Source organism: Primulina huaijiensis, chromosome 9, assembly GCF_012295235.1.
Source record: "Primulina huaijiensis isolate GDHJ02 chromosome 9, ASM1229523v2, whole genome shotgun sequence".
In the NCBI taxonomy this organism is placed as follows: Eukaryota; Viridiplantae; Streptophyta; class Magnoliopsida; order Lamiales; family Gesneriaceae; genus Primulina; species Primulina huaijiensis.
The window spans coordinates 21,001,548-21,022,292 of NC_133314.1; the positions used below are offsets into that span (position 1 = coordinate 21,001,548).

The 20,745-nt window shown below is 30.2% G+C and overlaps 3 protein-coding genes across 3 annotated transcripts in view; 1 reads left to right on the forward strand and 2 right to left on the reverse strand.

Moving 5' to 3' along the window:
• The window catches only part of LOC140985047 (probable aspartic proteinase GIP2), a 7,979-nt gene extending 6,215 nt beyond the window's left edge, over positions 1–1,764 (reverse strand). The window contains exon 1 of the mRNA XM_073452784.1: positions 561–1,764. Coding sequence (XP_073308885.1) covers positions 561–1,672 — 1,112 coding nt within the window. The 5' untranslated portion in view covers positions 1,673–1,764. The remainder of the gene's footprint in view (positions 1–560) is intronic.
• Positions 1,765–9,763: 7,999 nt separating this feature from the next.
• LOC140985402 (transcription factor MUTE-like) lies at positions 9,764–11,593 on the forward strand. Its single transcript, XM_073453256.1, has 3 exons — positions 9,764–9,942; positions 10,296–10,676; positions 11,455–11,593. The coding sequence occupies exons 1-3, from the start codon at positions 9,847–9,849 to the stop codon at positions 11,536–11,538; spliced, it is 561 nt and encodes a 186-aa protein (XP_073309357.1). The 5' UTR covers positions 9,764–9,846; the 3' UTR covers positions 11,539–11,593.
• Positions 11,594–17,454: 5,861 nt separating this feature from the next.
• On the reverse strand, positions 17,455–19,995 carry LOC140984429 (heavy metal-associated isoprenylated plant protein 32-like). The gene is made up of 3 exons (XM_073451835.1): positions 19,712–19,995; positions 19,287–19,362; positions 17,455–19,161 (listed from the first exon to the last, which is right to left on the reverse strand). Exons 1-3 carry the CDS (start codon positions 19,739–19,741, stop codon positions 17,786–17,788), a joined length of 1,482 nt encoding a protein of 493 aa, XP_073307936.1. The 5' UTR covers positions 19,742–19,995; the 3' UTR covers positions 17,455–17,785.
• Positions 19,996–20,745: the final 750 nt, after the last annotated feature.

Here is a 20,745-nt window from a genome sequence, read left to right on the forward strand (position 1 = left end):
AAATTTGATGTATAAATGAGGTGTAAATTCTGAATGAGAGCTTCTCCTATTTATAGGAAGGTGGCTGCTATCTTGATCGTGTATTATCTTCGCGTTTGAACTTTGAATCAAACTTTAAATCTAGGATAATTATCATTCTTTATCCGTTATCTTGGATAATTTTTCGAAATCTAAATATTCATCCCTTGGATATTTCGAAATTTAGAGATCATATTATCCTCTGTTTAATCTCTATCCAGGTATATCAAATCTTAGATCTTTATCTGGTAAAAATCTTTCCAACTTTGAATTTTTATCTCCAACTTTATCTGCATATATCCAAATTCTTTATTTAATTATTGGATTGTGATAGACTTATTTATTATCTCAAGTTCAAAATATATGCACAATATTATCTTAAATCTTGAGCTTCAAAAATATTGTACACGATATAATTATCCCCCCAACTTTGGATAAACTGCAAATCTTACATCTCAAATAAAATAATGAGATAGATACTCAAATATTGACTAATCCTAGCACACTTAAATTACAAAAATATTATCACGATCACAAAAATCTTGGGTTTTACAAGTCCTCCATTCAAGAATCCCAAACACATTACCTCGTTGCTAACTCGCACCATTGAATTCCTCCCAAGAATCCTCCACTTCACCAGCTCACTCTGCAAAACGAGATCAACTGCTGGAAAATTTGGCAAAATCGTTTTGCTTCCCACTTCATTTGGACTAAAGCAAATTTCAAATGGTGCCACAGGTGCAACCAAACTCAAGTTCATGGAAGTAGCAGCCTTGATGTAAGCAGCAATAAATGTGTTGTAGATCTTGCTTTCCATCGTGGTGTAAGGAGTGGTTGTGCTTATTTTTGTCCTTCCAACAAACCCTATTGGATATAGAGACAATTTCTCGCCAGATATCTTGATCGAGCTCACATTTATGTAATACCCATCTTGTATGTTGCTGTTCTTGGAAATTAGGGAAGTGTACATCATTGAAATCGTGGACTCGTTTTCAATTTCAGACGGACTCCCACCCAACAAAATTGCACCATTTGATGGGGACAAACAGATGGAAAATTTCCTGTGAAAGAAGCCGAAAGTAGTAGAAAACTGTGATGGGAGAGAAATTCTTGAATTTCCAAGCCCTAGCATACCTTTGGCATCACTAGCTAAGCCTTCAAGCAACAAGTTTGGAGCACATGAAAACAAGAAGCGTCGAATATACGCCAATGAACCTGGTTCCATAGCATCCAAGAATTTCACACCAACTCTCCCCTCTTTCATCTCCCCAGATGTTGAAACTCTTGATACAGAGTTTTCTACCGGTAAAGTACAAGTCTTGGAGGCATCGCACCGCAGCCCACCACTCCTAGAACAACCCTTAATTTCAACCATCGAACACTGCAGAGAACAACTTTTAACAGACCCCGTAGAAGACAATTGGGAGGTAAACTCAGAATCAATCCAAACAAATGGTCCTCCAAGATCCACCACAAGCTTGACAGGGGATAGATTCTCACCTATCAAGAGTTCTGTAACGTATTGAAGAGTAGAGAGATCTTTTTTAAGTGGAAGAACCGCAGCTTTTGGCAAAGTGGGATATTTATGAGAAATTGCGCCGTGTATGTGAGAAATCAGTGGAAAAATTAGTAGAAATTTAAAAAAACTAGCCATGGAAGAAGACGAAAACTATATAGCGTGTGAGACAGATAATTAACACAAGAGAATGTGGCGGAGGGCCGCGGTGGACGGCTGTTTTCAAGGTGTCGCGAAGTCTTTTTCTGGACTTGTTTGTCTTCTTTTTTAATGTTACTAGGTAAAGACACGTGCGACGCACGTAAAAATACATTTCTATTGTCAATAATTGTTGTTAAAGAAATGAGATCGGAAGAAATTAATTTACAGAAAATTATATATGAATGATTTTCATGTTAGTTTAGTCAATAGAAAATGAGTAATGCTACATGTACAACCAAATTTGTACAATAATTCTTACAACACAAAAAAATCAATACAAAAATTTTATTTATCAAAATCTCATGATAAATTAAATATAAAATCTCATTAGACAATAACAAAATCTCACGATATAATTGTTGTAAATATCGCAGTACGATATATTGGTTGTTCTTTTAACATTATCCGTAGGAAATTCAATGTAATATAATTTGTACAACAAGTATTATAAAATGAGTGCAAAAGATATTTGTTTAAAAATTTTATATGTTATAAATCTAAGGTTATTCTTGAATGGAAGGATTTCAATACATTCAAATATATTTTTGTTATTTAGTGAAGTAACATCGTAAACTTCAAATCCACTCATTTCATGTATATATAGTAGTATTTCATGTTAATTATGATATATTTCAAGTCCACCCAATAATGATGTAATTTGAAATTCATTCTACTTTATATAAATAATAATATGTGAATAAGTCATGCGTAGATTCAATATTTGATCTATTGTTTCATTGTTAACAATAAAATTATAATTCTAATCCATGAATTTGAAATCAATTCATCCAAGCGCAATCTAAATAAATTAATAATTGTTGAAAAACATATTAGTAATAAATCTTATAATTTTGTATAAATTAGACATTGAAGAAAATATAATATAGGATTGATATCATAATAATAATTAAATTTAAATTTGAGAGAAGAAAAAAATTATAATTCATAGCGTTGATCACTTATTTTACCATGTGCTATTGATTTATGAAAATTAAAAATACAATATCGATAATATATTTTAAATCTTAAATTAAATTATTGCGTCAAATGTTTTCTTCCTTTATATTTTCAATTTTTATTGCTTTCACGATTTTTTTTTTGTCATCAGCTTTTTCTTCTTTGTGAAAAAAAAAATATTCTCATAATCTTCATTAGCAAATCTTATGGTGCTGTCGACATCAATCATTTGCAGTTTCATATCTGTATTTTTTAATTCTTTTGTTGGACAACTTTTTTTATGTAATAATTTTGATGCTGAAAATCTTTCTGTTCAATAATTTAATTATCCTTAATATTCATTCTTGTGTTGTTATCGTCTTCTATTACTTATATTTTAATATTGTTACAATTGAGACAATTGATGATCGTCTTTTTTCTTTTTAATTTTTTGTTGTTCGGAATCTACTGATATCTTTTTTCATTCAATGTTTCGTTATTGAAATATTTTCTTATATTTTGAATGTGTTCAATTATAAATTATTTAAATCGTTTTCTTCATTTTGAGAAGAATGTATATTATTCTCTATTTGATGCCTCTACAGGTCTCCACACAAATCAAGTTTTTTTTTTTGGAAATTTTTTTTCCTTTAATCTACAAACAAATAAAACCAAAGAATTTTGTTATTTCAGTCTTCTACAAATTATGTTTCTTTTTTGTAAAAAAATCTTTTAACTTAATCTACAAGCAAATAAAACCAATGAATTTTGGTTATTTCATCTTCTAGACAACTGAAAAATATGGTTTAATTAATATGATATTATTTATCAAAAAATTTTCAACTCTTAGTGATATAACAGATTTATGCAATATATTATTTAAATACAAAAATTCAAAATTATGATCAACATATTTTTTTTTATATTTCATACTATATTATTGGAAGTGTTAAATTTTTATATATTAATTTTTTTCTTGAAAAACTTCTTGCGTATATAAACTCATTCAAAAGATCATAGATTTACAAAATAAAACAAATCATATTCAATTTAATAATTTGTGAAAAATATATGTTCACTTCATCTATAAGCAAATAAAAACCAAATAATTTTGACCTTTCTTATTATCAATCATAAGGAGAAATATTGAGTAATGCCAATGAATAATTTTTGTAAATATTTATTCATAATAATTTTAAAAATTTACCTTTGAAGATATGTCATTTCAGATTACATAAAGCTATAATTAATTTGTTTATATCCATCTTTCATAAAAATACATTTTCGTCAATTGCAAGATCATCAAATAAGTAATTGTTACAGTTTCTGACCTTTACAAAGACGAAAAATAGTTAAAATTAGTAAAACTATATGTATTCAATCATATATTGTTAAATTTTAAAAATAAACTAAGGCTTTGAAAAAAATTAGTTGGAGTTTTTTTTATAAAGAAATATAGATAGAATAAATACTTACGAAATATTTATAAGGTCATCTTTCTTCTATATTCGATAATGCTTGGTATCATTTTTGTGAAATGTAATTAACTGTGGAACCTTTTCGTGACACCAACCCACATGATTTAATTATTTGACATCATTATTTTAATTCGTCGTTTTAAATTAAATAATCTTAATTAATGTAAAATAAAGGATATTTAACATCATGTCCTTACACAAATTATGTTTTTTTTTTTTTTTAATTCACTATATTTTCAACCAAATAAAACAAAAGAATTTTGGTATTTCAATATTGTACAAACTAATTGTTTTGGGAAAAAATTATTTTCACCTCATCTATAAACAAATAAAACCAATGAATTTTTGTATTTCAATATTCTCAAATTAATATTTTGTAAAAAAAAATATGTTCAATTCATTTACAAGAAAATAAAAACCAAATAATTTTGGAGTTTCAGTCTTCTTGGCAACTTGATCCTTACATAACATACATAGATTGACAATTTTGACATCATCATAATAATTGATTTTACAAAAACATCATCACCAAATTAAAGATAAACTTCTTGCATAGATAAAATCATTCAAAAGATTATAAATCTACAAAATAAAATAAATCACATTCAAATTAACAAATATTTTTGTGGAAAACATTTGTTCACTTCATCTACAAGTAAATAAAAAACGAATAATTTTGACATTGTCTATGGAGAAGTAGTGAGTAATGCTAATGAATAATTTTTATAAAAATTTATTTATCGTAATTTTAAAAATTTACATTCAAAGATATATCTTTTAAGTTTACAAAAAGCTGTAAATGTTTTGTCAATATATATCTCTTATAAAAATACTTCTTCGTTAATTGTAAGAATATCTCATAAAGTAATTGTTATAGTTTATAGCCTTTAAAAAAGGAAAAAATAGATAAAATTAATACAAATATATTTATGCAATCTTATATCGTTAAATTTTAGTAATAAACCAAGGCTTTGAAAAATATTAGTCGACTTTCTTTTTGATAAAGAAATATAGAGAGAATAAATACCCACGAAATATTTATTAGGATTATCTATATTTATATCTAATAATTCTTGTATCATTTTGTAAATGCAATTAAATGTCGAACTTTCTTCATGACACCAACCTTGGTAAAACAAAAAGAAAATTAGTTTAATTATTTGGCTTCATTAGTTAATTATTCGTCTTAAAAATAATTAATTTTACTTGATGTAAAATAAAATATATTTAACATCAGATCCTTATACAAATTAGGTTTTTTGTGAAAAAAATATTTTCACTTTATTTACAAGCAATTAAAACCAAAGAATTTTAGTATTTTAATCTTCTACAAATTAACTTTTTAGTGAAAAAATCTACAAATTAAGTTTTTTGTGAAAAATTCTTTTCACTTCATCTATAAGCAAATAAAACCAATATATTTTGGTATTTCAATCTTTTCAAATTAATATTTTTTGTGAAAAAAGTTTGTTCAATTCATCTACAAGAAAATAAAAATCAAATAATTTTAGAGTTTCATCTTTCTTGGCAACTTGATCATTATCTAGCATAAATATAGTTTGACAATTTTGTCCTGATTATAATAACTGATTTTACAAAAATATCATCACTAAATTTATTCTGTATGTACAAACTAAGTATATAGATTTTAAAAAAAAAAAACTTCAAAAAATTATATATATGAAGGACCCATGATAATCTATACCTTCTTAATAAAAATCCAAAAACTCAATAAGGATATATACGTAAAATTCTAACAAATTGCTAATGAATTATCACTATAATTACATTTATTGTAGTAATTTATATCATTTCAAGAATAAAATGTAACTCTTAATTATCTTTATACTACCTTTAAATGTTTTATCTTTTTAATTTTCTCTCTATATCATATTTTATTGTTTTAATTCAAATTTATATTATATTTTTAGTGCATTTTTAATTAAGTAATAAATTATAGTATCACAAGAAGAAATATGAAAAAATTAATTATATATGCAATACGTAGAATAACATGATAAGTATATAATAATATAATAATATGAAGTTTAAAACTAACATATTTTTTGGTTTTTTAACTAAGAATTGAAAATAAAGAGTTTAATAAATTATTTAGGAGAATTCAATTATGAGTGTTAATATATTAATAATATCATAAAATATGAATATCTTAGAAAAACTCAAATATTTTAACTATAAATAATAAGAAATTTAAAGGTTTTAATAACACTTTTTAACTCGGTCATTTTTTTCAGGAACACTGAAATCAAAATCAGAACTAATTTTTCTCGACTTCAGTTCCAAAATCAGTTCTCATAATATAAAAATTTAATGTATAACTGTTAAACAATTAATTTCATTGTGTCACATATTGTATAAATATTTCATTTAATATTTAAAAATAGATGATCATAGCAATTTTTAAAAAAATTATACAAATTAAGTTTTTTGTGAAAAATTCATCTCACTTCATCTATAAGCAAATAAAACCAATATATTTTGGTATTTCAATCTTTTCAAATTAATATTTTTTGTGAAAAAAGGTTGTTCAATTCATCTACAAGAAAATAAAAATCAAATAATTTTAGAGTTTCATCTTTCTTGGCAACTTGATCATTATCTAGCATAAATGTACTTTGACAATTTTGTCCTTATCATAATAACTGATTTTAAAAAAATATCCTCACTAAAATTCTCCTGTATTTACAAACTAAGGACAAAGTTGACAATACACAATAGAAAAACTTTGACCTTGGTTCACACTTTTATAATATGTATAGATGTATAGATTATTAAATTATTATTATTATTATTTTACAGGATTTAAATTAAAAATTTTAGACATGATGATAATTATGGATAAGGTTTGGATGAAAAGAATTGAATGGGTTTTTGTTAAGATTTATATTTAGATTTAACTTAAAAAACTAAGAGTTAGAAGTAATTCAATCTAAACAACTAGATTAAAAGGAGAAGATTTTTTAAGTTCATATATACAATTCTTAAAGATTTTATTTAATCGATGTAAGACAACTAATATACCCTTATCACGTAAAGTGTAAAGTTTACAAGTGGCTCAACTATGAGCATAACAGATAGCTCAATTATTGACATTTCAATACATAAATGTGGAACCTGGACTATGAAGAGACGATACCTTATTATTCCAATATTTTAACCGTTTGACTAATTTAATAAGATGATAAATTGAAACACAAATATAACATAATTATCTTTTTAACTCTGTTGTTGTAAAGCTTGAATCAAATGTAAGATGATTCAAGAATGTAGAATCTCATCCTTCACATTAAATAAAAACATTATATTTATCTTCTAAATATATCGTATGTCAGGGCAACTACATTGGTGTTCTAACCAATGGGTTTGAACACCAATGTGGTGTTAATACCAATGTGGGTAGGTGTTAATTACCCACTAACTTGTGCCACGTAATGTGTGTGCCCACATTACATTTTTTTTTATTATTTTATTTTTTATTTTTGGAAAAGAGAGTGAAATTAGCCCACCACATTAATTACATATATTAATATTATATATATATATATGTATATATATATATATGTATATATATATGTATATATATGTATATTATTTAATTTATTTTAATAAGATTGATGAGTGGACAACGAGATCTACAAATAATGAGTGTTAATATTAAAATGAATGTGGTAGAATAGATGTGTTAATATAATGTGTATATGGCATGTGAAACCTATGATTTTTGATGAGGTGGTGGGTGTTATAACGGTAACGAATGCGGATGTCCTCATACACGTTGCGAAAAATTTCTGTACACGACTTCTTAATTATCATTAGTAAGTATTATGTGAAATAGTCTTACGGATTCATATATGTGAGATATTTCGACCTGATCTATACCACTATTGAAAATTAATATTTTTGACATAAAAATTTAATATATTTTATGAGTCGGATATGGTTAAGAAGATCCGTGTTACAAAATTGACATGTGAGACAATCTCACAAGATTTTTTTTTTAATAATAAACCATCTAAGAATTCCTTTTTAGTTTTCATCGTTATTCTGGACCAATATAATAATCGTTCAAACTTGCCTCTTAATTGGTCAAAATAAAATTACTTACACTGGAGTAAGTTATGAATAAGGTATAAGTATATACTGACGACCAGTGACCACTACTACTGTTACTCTAATTAAATTAGAACAAATACGTCAAATTAAAGTAGTATATCTTTAAGGTAACATAACATGTTTATACGTACAAAAACTCCAACATGTTTTGCATTGATTATTTCATGTATATACTTCTGATTTCACTGTTTACTTGTGTTTTCATTTAAAGCAAAAGAAAAATTGTTTTTTTTTCCTCCATAAATAGTTAAAATTCTCTATCCTACCACAGGCATCTACGGCACACATGCATAAAATATATATATACCTAATATATATATCTGTGTGTGCGCGCGCACGTGTGTAGGGTAGTGTATAGTAGTGTGTGAAGTGATCTTAAGTTGGCACAAAGATAAGAGTGATGAATGCCCATGCAGATTGAGTGGTTCATAAAATGGGTTGAGTGTTGAAGAATAAAGCGTGNTATTTCATGCATGAAAAATTAAAGTTTACCCTTTTTAGGATCCTTTATTAATTTATGGTATTTCACGCGTACAACAAACTTATAAATCTTCCAACTACATAAGCGTGAGATACGATACAATACATGAATACATATGGATGAACGAGCCATCGACTAATTAACTCAACAATTTAGTTAATCCAGAGTATTTTATTCGTCATAGCTAATGTACATAATTCTTCAAAATATCAAGTATAAAAGTTATTTTCTTAAAAAATATTATTGAGAAGATAGCATCATCTCGAATCTGTTAGGTACGCCCTTCAACAATAATAAGGTCATTAGATATAAATGTTCTCTTTGATTCGATCTCTCAAACAATTATGTAATCGTTCAAGGGAAAATTGTAATTTTTAGTTATTTGTTTGCAATTATGATTGTTTTTCTGGCACGGTATTGATGTGGCGCTGATAAAAATGGGATGCTCAACATTCTTGATGACCAAGAATTAAAATTGACAAATATTGAAGATATATAATTAAGATACAACAAATTTTCCAATCACTAAATACCTTGGTTTCAATCGCCTCTACAAATATTAATATTTTATTTTTTGTATAAATTAATTGAAAAAACTTTCAGTCGTCGACGAACCAGAAAACAGATCAACTTGTGAACCCATCATCGATATTTTTCTGATCAGTCATGGTTCGAGGGCTACAATCATCCATTAATCCGGATATAATAAACGGATAATGTCGCTCCTTTTTCAAACAAGAAAAATTAGTCAAGTTGTTATTTATAATTTTGAAGGGGAAAAAGCTGGAAAAATTTATACATTCAATCGACAGCTAGAATAAAAATTCACATGAACCGAAAGTGAGAGTGAGCAGTGTAAAAGAGTAAAAACTGAATAATTAACCTCACGAGAGTGCAGCATTTTGCATTGAATGAGAACCCTAGTTNTTATATATTATGTTTTTGTGTGTGTACGTGCATTCACCAACTTAATTGCATTTGCATGCTGGATTTATGAATTACACATACAGATAGATTACTATAAAAGCTGGTGGCTTTTGTGGATACAGAACCAACAGCAAAAATTTCTTGGTGGGTCGACAATGGCTCACATTTCTGTGGAGAGAAATAGAAGGAGACAAATGAATGAACATCTCAAGGTTTTACGTTCCCTGACTCCTTGTTTCTACATCAAAAGGGTAAATCACCATTCCTAAAAGCGCTGCATATGTACATATTATATACAACGACGCCAGACCTCCATTTCCCCTTAAAAGATGACCCATGAATCAAATTTTTCAAAATTATTAGAAACCCTTATTGTGGGAAGTATATTTGGGGTATACTGATTTTGTAAACATGGTAATGTTGACTACGTACTCTCAAAGGCCGCCACGGAGGGCGGAGATGTGAGTAAGCTAGCTAGAGCAGTTGCTTCCCGGCCTGACCCCTCTTAAATTCTCCAGTACTACTACTACTACTACTGCTATTAATTTTTGCTATCTCTAGTACTGTGACTGATCATTTTACGTATTGTGTATGGATTTGAAAGGGTGATCAAGCATCAATTATAGGTGGAGTGATAGAATTTATCAAAGAACTGCACCAAGTTGTACAATCCTTGGAAGCTCAAAAGCAAAGAAAAAGGCTAAGCCCTAGTCCTGGACTTGGTCCAAAACCTTTGGGGTTGAGTCCTCGTGAAGTACCAGATGGCGACACTAATTTTAAAGAATTCGGGGCTTCTTGCAATTCTCCCATCGTAGATGTCGAGGCCAAGATTTCCGGGTCGAACGTGCTCCTTCGGACAATATCCAGGCGGATCCCTGGTCAAGTCGTGAGGATAATCCATGTCTTGGAGAATCTCTCTTTCGAGATCCTTCAATTGAACATCAGTAGCATGGAAGATACTGTTCTATACTCATTTGTTATCAAGGTATAAATTAACATTGCTTTAGTTTTCTTAATATGCATCAAACCAATCTCAAGACACTGTAATTACGTTAATAAACAGAATTATAATGTACTTATTATGGCTTAACATTATTAAACCAAGTTCGTAAATATGAAAGACGACATATAATTATTAAATTTTTTATTCAAGAAATCATCCAAATATACCTATTACATATGGATCCACCATCTTTGGGTATCCAAACGATCATGCGCTATTTGAAGCTAGCTGAAATTTATTTTCTCATAAATCATTTTCTGCAGACATTATGGCTTTTTCTTTTAGAAATCACATGTCATACCATATTTCCATTTACCCAAAGAAATAAATGTGTGTTATGATAGCAAGTAGAAGTTTAAAAAACATGGAGGAGATTGGGTCCCCTCAGATCTAAACACGAAAAAAGAAAAAAAAAAGAAAGAAAGAAAGAAAGAGGCTAGCGACGGTTTTTAACGACAGTTTTGAATTTCGTCTTTAAATCGATTGTCGTTGACCTATAGCGACAGGTTTTCAAAATCTGTCTCAAATTTAGCGACGGCTGTTTGAAGAGTACCGTCGCTATTTTCGAAAGCACACAATTGCTTGTATCCATATTTTAGCGATGGTTTTTTGAATCAATCGCTAATTGCATGACACACCATTCGGATTCTCTTAAGTTTTTTCGATATTTTTGAAATACATCTGATTTTGCATGTTTAGAAATCAGTGCATGACACTATTATCGATTTTTAATTTGTTTATTTCTCTGTCTGATGGACAGATTGGATTGGAATGCCAAGTGAGTGTAGAGGAACTAACCCTCGAAGTTCAGAAAAGTTTTTGCCCAGAAGCTGCGGCTAATTGAATCAAGGAAGATACACATATATACTTAGGCACAAATATATTTAAGCTTTGAATTAGTTTCTTAAATCACACACACACACACACACACACACACACACACACACACACACACAAAAAATATAGAATGGTAGTAATCATCGTTTATTTTCCATTAAGGTTGACCTTAATTTTTGCCCGTTTAGTTCTAATTTCCTTCGACGGATTTTGCAATCAGACCGGATATGATTGTATGACAAGCAAGCCGGGTTGTCCGAATGTTCAATCGGGTTATAATTTAGCATTAAACTTGACTTACCCGGCCTATTTCATTTGAAGCCCAAATTAGATTCGTTTGGCGGGTGTATTATTGGGCTTTCACATCTATTGAAATTTCCAACGCATAATTAATTGTTAAAAAAAAAAAAATTCAGTGAGTAAATTATTTTTTTAATTCTACAAAAAAATAACGAATATTTAGAATGGTTGTCATAGAATCGTATTGAGGACAAGCAATGAGTTATAGTAGTCCGGTTTTTGAAATATTGAACACCGAAAAATTAAATCGAGTTTGGTTTTCAAAGCAAGCGTAACACGTTCAAAGTAATCCCTCGCAGAAAAGATTAAAAATTTTGAAAATCATTTAAAAGATATATAAGTTGAATGTGTAAAAAAGTTTCTTATTTACGCATTTTTATCGGACACTTGATATGCAATATTTTGGGCATTTGAAGAATACATTAAATGATTCAACAAACTATCTTAAAAATAGTAGCAATAATTAAATGCAATAAATAAATAGAAACGAATTTGTTTATGAGTGTTCGGATATTAACAACTTCTATGTCACTCATTGTTCCACTTATGAATCATTCACTAGAAGATTTTGATTTATACAACTCCTTGCACAAACCAATTTCAACTTAAGAATTATCCATTGCATAATTGAAACTCTCACTAGTGAGATAATGTTTGACGTCTCTTATACCAAAACTATAAACACAATTTTTAATATTTTTTTGTGAAGACTCACTCAACGAAACTTTGAAACTCAACCCTTGTGTATATGTGTGAGTGATATTGTACGAGGATTTTTATGGTGCATGTATGTATCAAATATATTATCACACTTGTGTTTGCTCTTATTTTTGCTAATTTCTTTATATATGTTGTCTATTTTTTAATGCTCTTTCAAATCTTGCGTTTAATCTTCAATATGTTGTATATATTTAGCCTCCAATAGTGATATATACGTTAGACAAAAGAATATGACCGTTTGGGAAGGTTGTATACGGATTCTGACATTGTAAAGGCCAAATTCGCATTTCTGACCATTTTCTAAAACTGAGCTGTTATCAGATCGAGCTGATCAAACTGTGCTGATCTGATGGTTTGATCTAATCCGTTATGAGCTTGAGACGTTGGCTTGATCTGAGTTGTTCCAAGTGAGTTGTTTCCAAGCTAGTACAAGTCGAGTTGTTGGTTTTGTTTTGTTATAGTTCTTGATTTTTCGGGTTTTTGACAAATTGATAATATAAAAGTTGTAGTTTTTTCTCTTAACTTTCAATAGAATTAATAATCACTCAATTCCAAATTCGTATGAGAAAGATATGCTTGACATATTAGGCTGTTAGCAATCTAGAACTTGTTCTTTATTCTGTGCAGAACCAACAATTTCATCATGATTTATCAAATTTTTCTAGTCCTATTCAGACTCTGACTTGTTGAAGATAATTTGTAGATCGCTTTCTTAGATTTGTAATGCATATTCAATAGTTCCATTTGAATAATGGAGCTGAGAGATACGACCAAAATACCAGATATGCTCCATTCAAGTTGATTGTTGTTTCCGTTTCCATCCGCTCAATCTTCCGACTAATATTTCACCTAGATAAACTTCGAACCAACTGTGTTGTTAGGAATATGACTTGTTTAAAATTGAGTTTTCTATTAATCCGTTTTAGCAGCTTGTTATTTGCATCATCGAACTGTGAGAAATTATTGAAAGACTGCAACTCGTCATATTTTCAGTTTGGTTGATTTCGAGTTTCAGCTTCCAAGTTGATATAACAACTCCACACTTGAGTAAATATATTATGAACATGATAATAGATTTTATAATTAACATCAAAATCTAGATTGCTTGTATTTCTCAACCCAACAGGATGTGATAAAAAAAATCACAAATCATTTATAATAATTTAATTAAAAGTTTTATAATTAAGCATCACAATTTATATATGGAAAGTTATTTATCAAATTTAATTAGTCAACTGTACCAAAATCATGAAGTCGAATTTTCAGATCTCCCCAATTATTACATGAAATAGTTTAAATACATAAAACTTAACTCAATTTTGTAAGATAATCTCATATATTTATAATCCTTAAATGATTTGACTTGATCCATAATTATAACGAAGAAACCCATTATTTATCTAATGGAAAAATCGTACTTTGTTTGGGCGGAATAATTATAAATGTTCTTTTATGTATCTTATATTCAAATGCGGTATGATTATTCACTCACATCAAATTACTGATGGATTTGTATTGTTATCTTTAATTAGTCAAATCTTATAGGTAATTATATAAGATAATATATAGAGTATGTCTTTTGTGAGAGTATCTCACATATATATTTTATGAGATGAGTCAACAATATTTATATTCAAAATGAAAAATAATATTTTTAACATAAAATGTAATATTTTTGTATGAATCGGGTCAGATTTGAAATCCGTCTCATAAAATTGATAAAATTGTTTATGTAATATATACACTTACTGCATAATCTTGCTCATTTAGATTTCAACTTCATCACCATTTCTAATTCTTACTCATAATCATGCCATTGAAATCAACGGCTGGCCAAACATTTTTCACTAAGATATGAATGATAAGAATAGTAGGTGTGATGTGAAGATGAGAATAGTAGATATGAAGATGACATCGTGATCTAAAGTTTGAAGTAAAATATCGGATTCGAAATTCAATTATAATAAATTATTTTTAAAATATGAATTGGAGTTATGATTTGAAATATTCCTGATTTAGATTGCCAAACATTAAATTAACACATAAATGAAACAAAAAAAACTATTTCACCTATATTAAATCAGGTAATTAAACTATAATTTGATCAGTTTTAATTTTAAAACTAAGATATGACTTAGTGATATAGATTTTATGCTTCTTTATTCATTGTGGGTTCGTACAATATGAAAAGGTGGGAAAAGCGTCATTATCAAAACCTAACTTCACATCGTGGTTTTGACCGAGATGGGAATGGAGTCACATCTACTCTTATTTGAAATCGATTTCGTATTATTCAATTCTCATCGATTAGATTTTTTTAATGAGATAATATCACATATTTATTATAATAATAATACGGATCTATCTGATTTATATCTAAAATAAAAAGTATTTTTTTATAGTTCGGATTATATAAGATATCTATATCATAAAATTGACTCGTAAAACGATCTCATTGTAGTTTTTGTGATACAATTATACATATGAGCCCACAAACCTAAATACATTACTTTACGCATTAAAGTCTAGATCGGATTAATTCACTAGATTTGCCAAAACTTAATTATTATTGTTATTAATTATTTGTGTCAAGAAACTAAGGGTAATTTGTCTGGTAACAAGTCTATAAATTTGCACAAGTTGGAAAATATTATTTGAACCTGTCTCACACTTGTTCATAAAGAAAAAATAATTAACTTTTGCCAGTTTCCAAGTCTGAATGACAAATTTTCAACATAGTATAGACTAAATACAATTGCAACTAAACGAGGAATCATGCATACATTTGAATATATGTCTGACTTCGAACATCCATCCAACACTAAATAATCCGATATTTCACATTTATCATCGTCTTGTTTGCGTTTTCATACCAAACGCGAAAATCTACTATTGACAGCACAACTCATATAACTCCAACTCGTTTTTCCGAATTATCAAAGACACGAGTTTAAACAAATGTTAACATTATTCTAATATAAAACGAGATCTCAAGTTCAAAACTCAGTTATAACAATCTTAAATCTCATGTAAAACGACATATTACCGATCAATTATTAAATCGGTTGTTGCCCATAATAGAATATTTGGTGCTTTATCAAATCCATATTAAAAAATAAATTGAGGATAATTCTTAGCTTAGGTAACTTTTTATATTTGACTTGATTTTATACTCAGCTCAAATCGTGTGTGGAGCATTTTCTTTAAGAACATGTGAACCAAGTTGTTGATTTGCATAATTGACTACATCTAAATACATTTTTGCTAACAATTTTTGTCAAACAAACGCGTTTATAAAATATTGGAATAAAGAAATATTGAAGATTTATACAGAATCTTGAAAATGGCAGAAGATCAGTAAAGAAAGTGTTTTAACTTCCCTTTGAAGGTAAAAAAAAATATAAAAAATAATGGCATCAGTCAATTACGTCTTCTTCGATGTGTACTCAACGCAGAATACGTACTTTTTCCTCCAAGTTTTACACCACAACAAAAGAGCACAGGGTAAATTCGGATCTGCCTTAAATTTACATTTAATAATTCGTAAAATATTATTTTTTTTTACCCGCTAATAATTATTATTCCCCCACCTACTTTCCTTTGGCCCTCCTCCAGCTCCCACACTGAAATGTGCCAATCTGCTAAGAAATACATTGAAATCTGACGGTTTAAATTACAGCAAAATTTCGCTCATAGCCTTTTGACTTTTCTATCAATCACAGTCCATTAATTTTAGTATTAGAATTTAATTCAAAGCGATGAAATCTACGGCTAGATCAATAAATCTCCGATCGGCCATTCATTGTACACGAGAAGTTAAATCTCAATCTCAATAATTAAATGTTTGTTCAATTTTTGCCAGACTTATTTTTTTTCAATAAATATTCCAATCATTTTTCAGAAATTATTTTTTAAAATTAGTTGTTTTACTAATTATTATTAAAAGACATGTATTGTAGAATGGAGAAACACCATGACCAGTAATAATCAGGCTCCTCTTTAATACTATATACATAATCACAAAAACTTTTGTGAGAGGTCTCACGAATTAATTTCGTGGGTCGAATATCTTATTTGAGTCATCCATGGAAAAATATTATTTTTTATACTAAAAATATAACTTTTTATTGTGAATATCGATCGTTTACATATAAAAATTCGTGAGACCGTCTAACACAAAACTTAAAGCCAAAGTTCATCAATTAACGGGACCCATCGTTTCTCATCCATTTTGTGTAAACATTGTACCCCACCACATTTCAATAATGTCAAATGGAGCCATTTTTGGCTTTAGAAAAATTATTATTAAAATAATAATAATAATATTATTATTATTATTCAATGTATTAGTTTAATAAAGTTGAAACAGATCAGTTTAATGAAGGGGAATTCAGTTGTTGGAAATATTCTTTTAATTTGCTAAATCAAGTAAAAGATATACTCTCTTCATCACTTTCATCTAGTTCACAGTGTCAACAGACTAAAGCAATGAAAGGAAGGAGCTAAACAAGTAAAAGAGAATGAGGGTTGAAAGACGAATGAATAGATATTCAAATATATAACTAGATACAAAAACTTCTTGTATAAACAGAATAGTATCGGAATCGTTCGAAATTATATAACAAAGTCGAGCCCTACTTGCGATCCCTCGATGGAACGCCGGTCGGATCGTAAAGTCCGATCAGATATACTGCCAGTAGTTCTTCTCAGTGGAGATGTGGTTCTCTTCTATAGTACGAGAATCAGAGAACATAAGCAGGTAGGAGGCATATGTAATATACATAGGAAATAATTTGTAATAAATACTAGGGTTGTTAGGGTGTAACAAAGCTAAATACACAAGATAGGTGGACCTTACAAGAATAGCAAAATGTGATTAATCTCATTAAATAAGAGATTGGAATTATTTTATCTTCTTAAATCCCATTCTGTTTCATTTTATTTCTCTTTCAGCATATACATAAACATTCTCACATCGCATCGTCTCAAAGCTTTTTAATATATATATTATATCTTAATCTATAAAACACTCCCTATAATGAAATACTAGCCTAAACTTAGGATTTCAAAGGTGGGGGTAAAAATTAAAAAAAAAAAAAACCATTTCCATGTTGAGTATGGAATGAAGGACTAGTAAAAGTCACCAAACTATCATCTCGAGTGACCAAGCACTACCACCATAATCATCAGTCAAAGAGGCACCAAATTCAGGTCGAACCAAGGAAATCTTGAGCTCACATCACGTTACAACTCGACGTGTTTTCGTCGCTAAACATTGCGTACTGGTCTGTTCGCTCGCCGGGAGGTGGAGCGTAATGGTAAGGGTAAGGAGGATACGGCGGCATGTAGTTAACAGCAGGGGGAGGACGGGCATACATCATCGGCTGAAATCTCTCGTTACCGTTGGCCCGTTGCTGGTTCATCATCATGGCTGCAAGTTGTTGCTGGTAATAGGGGTTTGCCGACATGTGCTCCGGGGTAGCAGCTGGAAAATACCCAGCACCAGCACCTCCGCCACCAGCCATGGCCGAGGCCGGCAGTCCTTGAACTGCAGCCAGATTGTTCATTTGGCCCATTGGATGATTACCCATTTGGCCCATCGGCATATTTGTCCCCAATGGGCCCACGTGACCTCCAGCACTCACAGGCATCATGTTAGGCATGCCATGAGGTCCATCATTCATAGCACCCCCTTTCTTGGCCCCATGACCCATAGAATTGTTGACATTCATAGCCCCAGCTCCACCGCCGCCCACGCCACCATTTTTATTTTGACCACCGCCACCATTCTTGCCACCCTTTCCACCACCTTGATTTTGGTTACCACCATTGTTGTTCCCATTACCACCTTTCTTACCACCATTAGCCCCACCTTGATTTTGATTACCACCGCCTAGATTCATTTGAACAGGCATGTTACCACCACCACCACCTTTCTTCCCATTTTCACCTCCATTTCCTCCATTGTTACCACCACCGTTCATGAACTGAGGATGCTGACCGTTCATTATATTATTCATCATGATGTTACCCATCTGAGCACCGCCATGGCCGTTACCCAATACAGAAGGCTTCATTTTATTATTAACAACAGGGATATCATCCATTTCATCATCAAAATCGTCGTCGTCGTCGTCGTCGTCATAATCGTCGTCGTCAAAATCATCCTCACTAAATCCTTCATCCTCAGGCAAGTTGAACTTCACAGATTTCTGGTTCTGGTCCTTGTTATTGTTGGCCCCTTTCAGATCTTTCATAAACTGCGGGGCCATTTTCAGATCTTGCAACCCTTTCAACTGTTGCATCTGTTGAAGCTGCTGGAGTTGTTGCTGAAATTGTGCATTTTGCGCCTGAAGACCACCTTTTGGCTGGTTGTTGCCACCACCCTTTGGAGCCTGGCCTTTGTTATGTCCGCCTTTGCTTCCACTATCAATTTGCAGATTCTTAAACTGATTATTCATCTGGTTTTGATTATTGTTGGCCTTTGATACACCCCATATCTCAGCATGTTTCCCATTCTTGACGAGCTTCTTGATGAGTGTGGCTGGGTCAACATTACCTGAAACAGTGACCTTCCCATGCTCTGAATCTATGTTCGTGGTGTAAACCCCTGCACAAAAACATGAAATGTTAGCCCAATTGGTGATTTTTTTTCCGCTTCTGGCTTAAAAAAAATAAATCAATCAAAGAATGAGATTTGCCAATATAACTTAGGGGTCAAGAACACGAGCATACCATCAATCTTCTGCAAGATTTTCTTCACTTTTTGCTTACATCCATCACAGTGTATATTGACTTTAAGAACACAAGTCTGCAAAAACAAGCAAAGCCAGAGAACACAAAGAAAGTAAAGTTAACAACTTTATCACTTAGAAGACAAAAATAAAATACCGCAAAGAAGAAATTACAGGAAGAAAAGCAGTAAAACCCAAAAATTAATCGAATGAAAAACATCCTTTCAATTAAAAAAATTTGAAAAAATGCTTGTACATCACAATAAGAAAGACAAAAGAGGTATACATACAGCAAAAATGTCAATAAAAAATCCTTGTTTTCAATATAAGCTAAGCCCGTAAGTCCAATGCACACGCTAACCCCTCTTTTAAAACATAGAAAAAGAAATTCATATTTGCAACAAAATGGGCTGAAGAAGAAGTAACCTGGATCTTCAAGAACTCTTCTTTACTCATATCTACCCACAAGTAAATGATGTGAAAACAAAACAAAGAAATGCGGTGAAACTAAAATCGGTATTGGTCGTAACAGATCTGAGTAAACAAATTCTAAGGCCAAAAAAAATCAGAAAACCCAGAAACAGAGTGAATGGAACGAGCTTAGCGGTGTGTAAAGCTCATTAAACTTCTTCACTGAATTCTGGTTTCCTCTATTTCAGAGAGAGAAATGTATCCAAAGTGTGTGTGAGAGAAAGAAAAGAAAACTACTACTAAATACTGCAGACTGGCACATTTCGGTTTTATTTTTCAATATTCAATTTAATACTATATGGTATCAAATTTAGCGTCACTCATATTTCATGATATTATATTATTCAACCATATGCGATATACTTCTCAATTAATTAATAATATGCTTTTTAAATTATAAATTCTTTCTATAACATTTTAAATTTTTAGCAATTTAATGTAATTCTGTTTTTCTCCTCTCTCTTCATGGTAACTTTTAGGCTCGTGGCTTGGCTTACTTAGAGTTAGGAGTTTTCTTGGCTTGGCTTGGCTTAACTCAAATTAGTCAAATTAGTCAGGCTGTCAACTATGGTTAAAATCGGTGCAATATCTGATGAATATATATTGCACTGTATAATGTTTACGCACTGAGGATGTAAATAAAATCTAAAATTTAATAATATTGATATTTATTGAAAATTTAAGGTTTGATTCCAGCAAATGATACTAGTCCAGACGCGGGCTTCGAATTTGTCTTAAGCCTGAAATCACGAAGAAGACCGTTAGAAAGAGGTCGGGAGAGTGTCCTGGTGTAGTCCATCCGACGCTCAAATCAAAGACTAAGGATATAAATAGAGAACAACTAAGAGTGTTGCTGAAAAATAATATATATTGAATGAATGAATTAGACACTCAAACCTGATATTTATAAAAGAATATATGGACCTATCATGAACCTTCCACTTGGGCTAGGAATGGGACGAGGGTTTGAGCCTGATCTTGAGGGACCT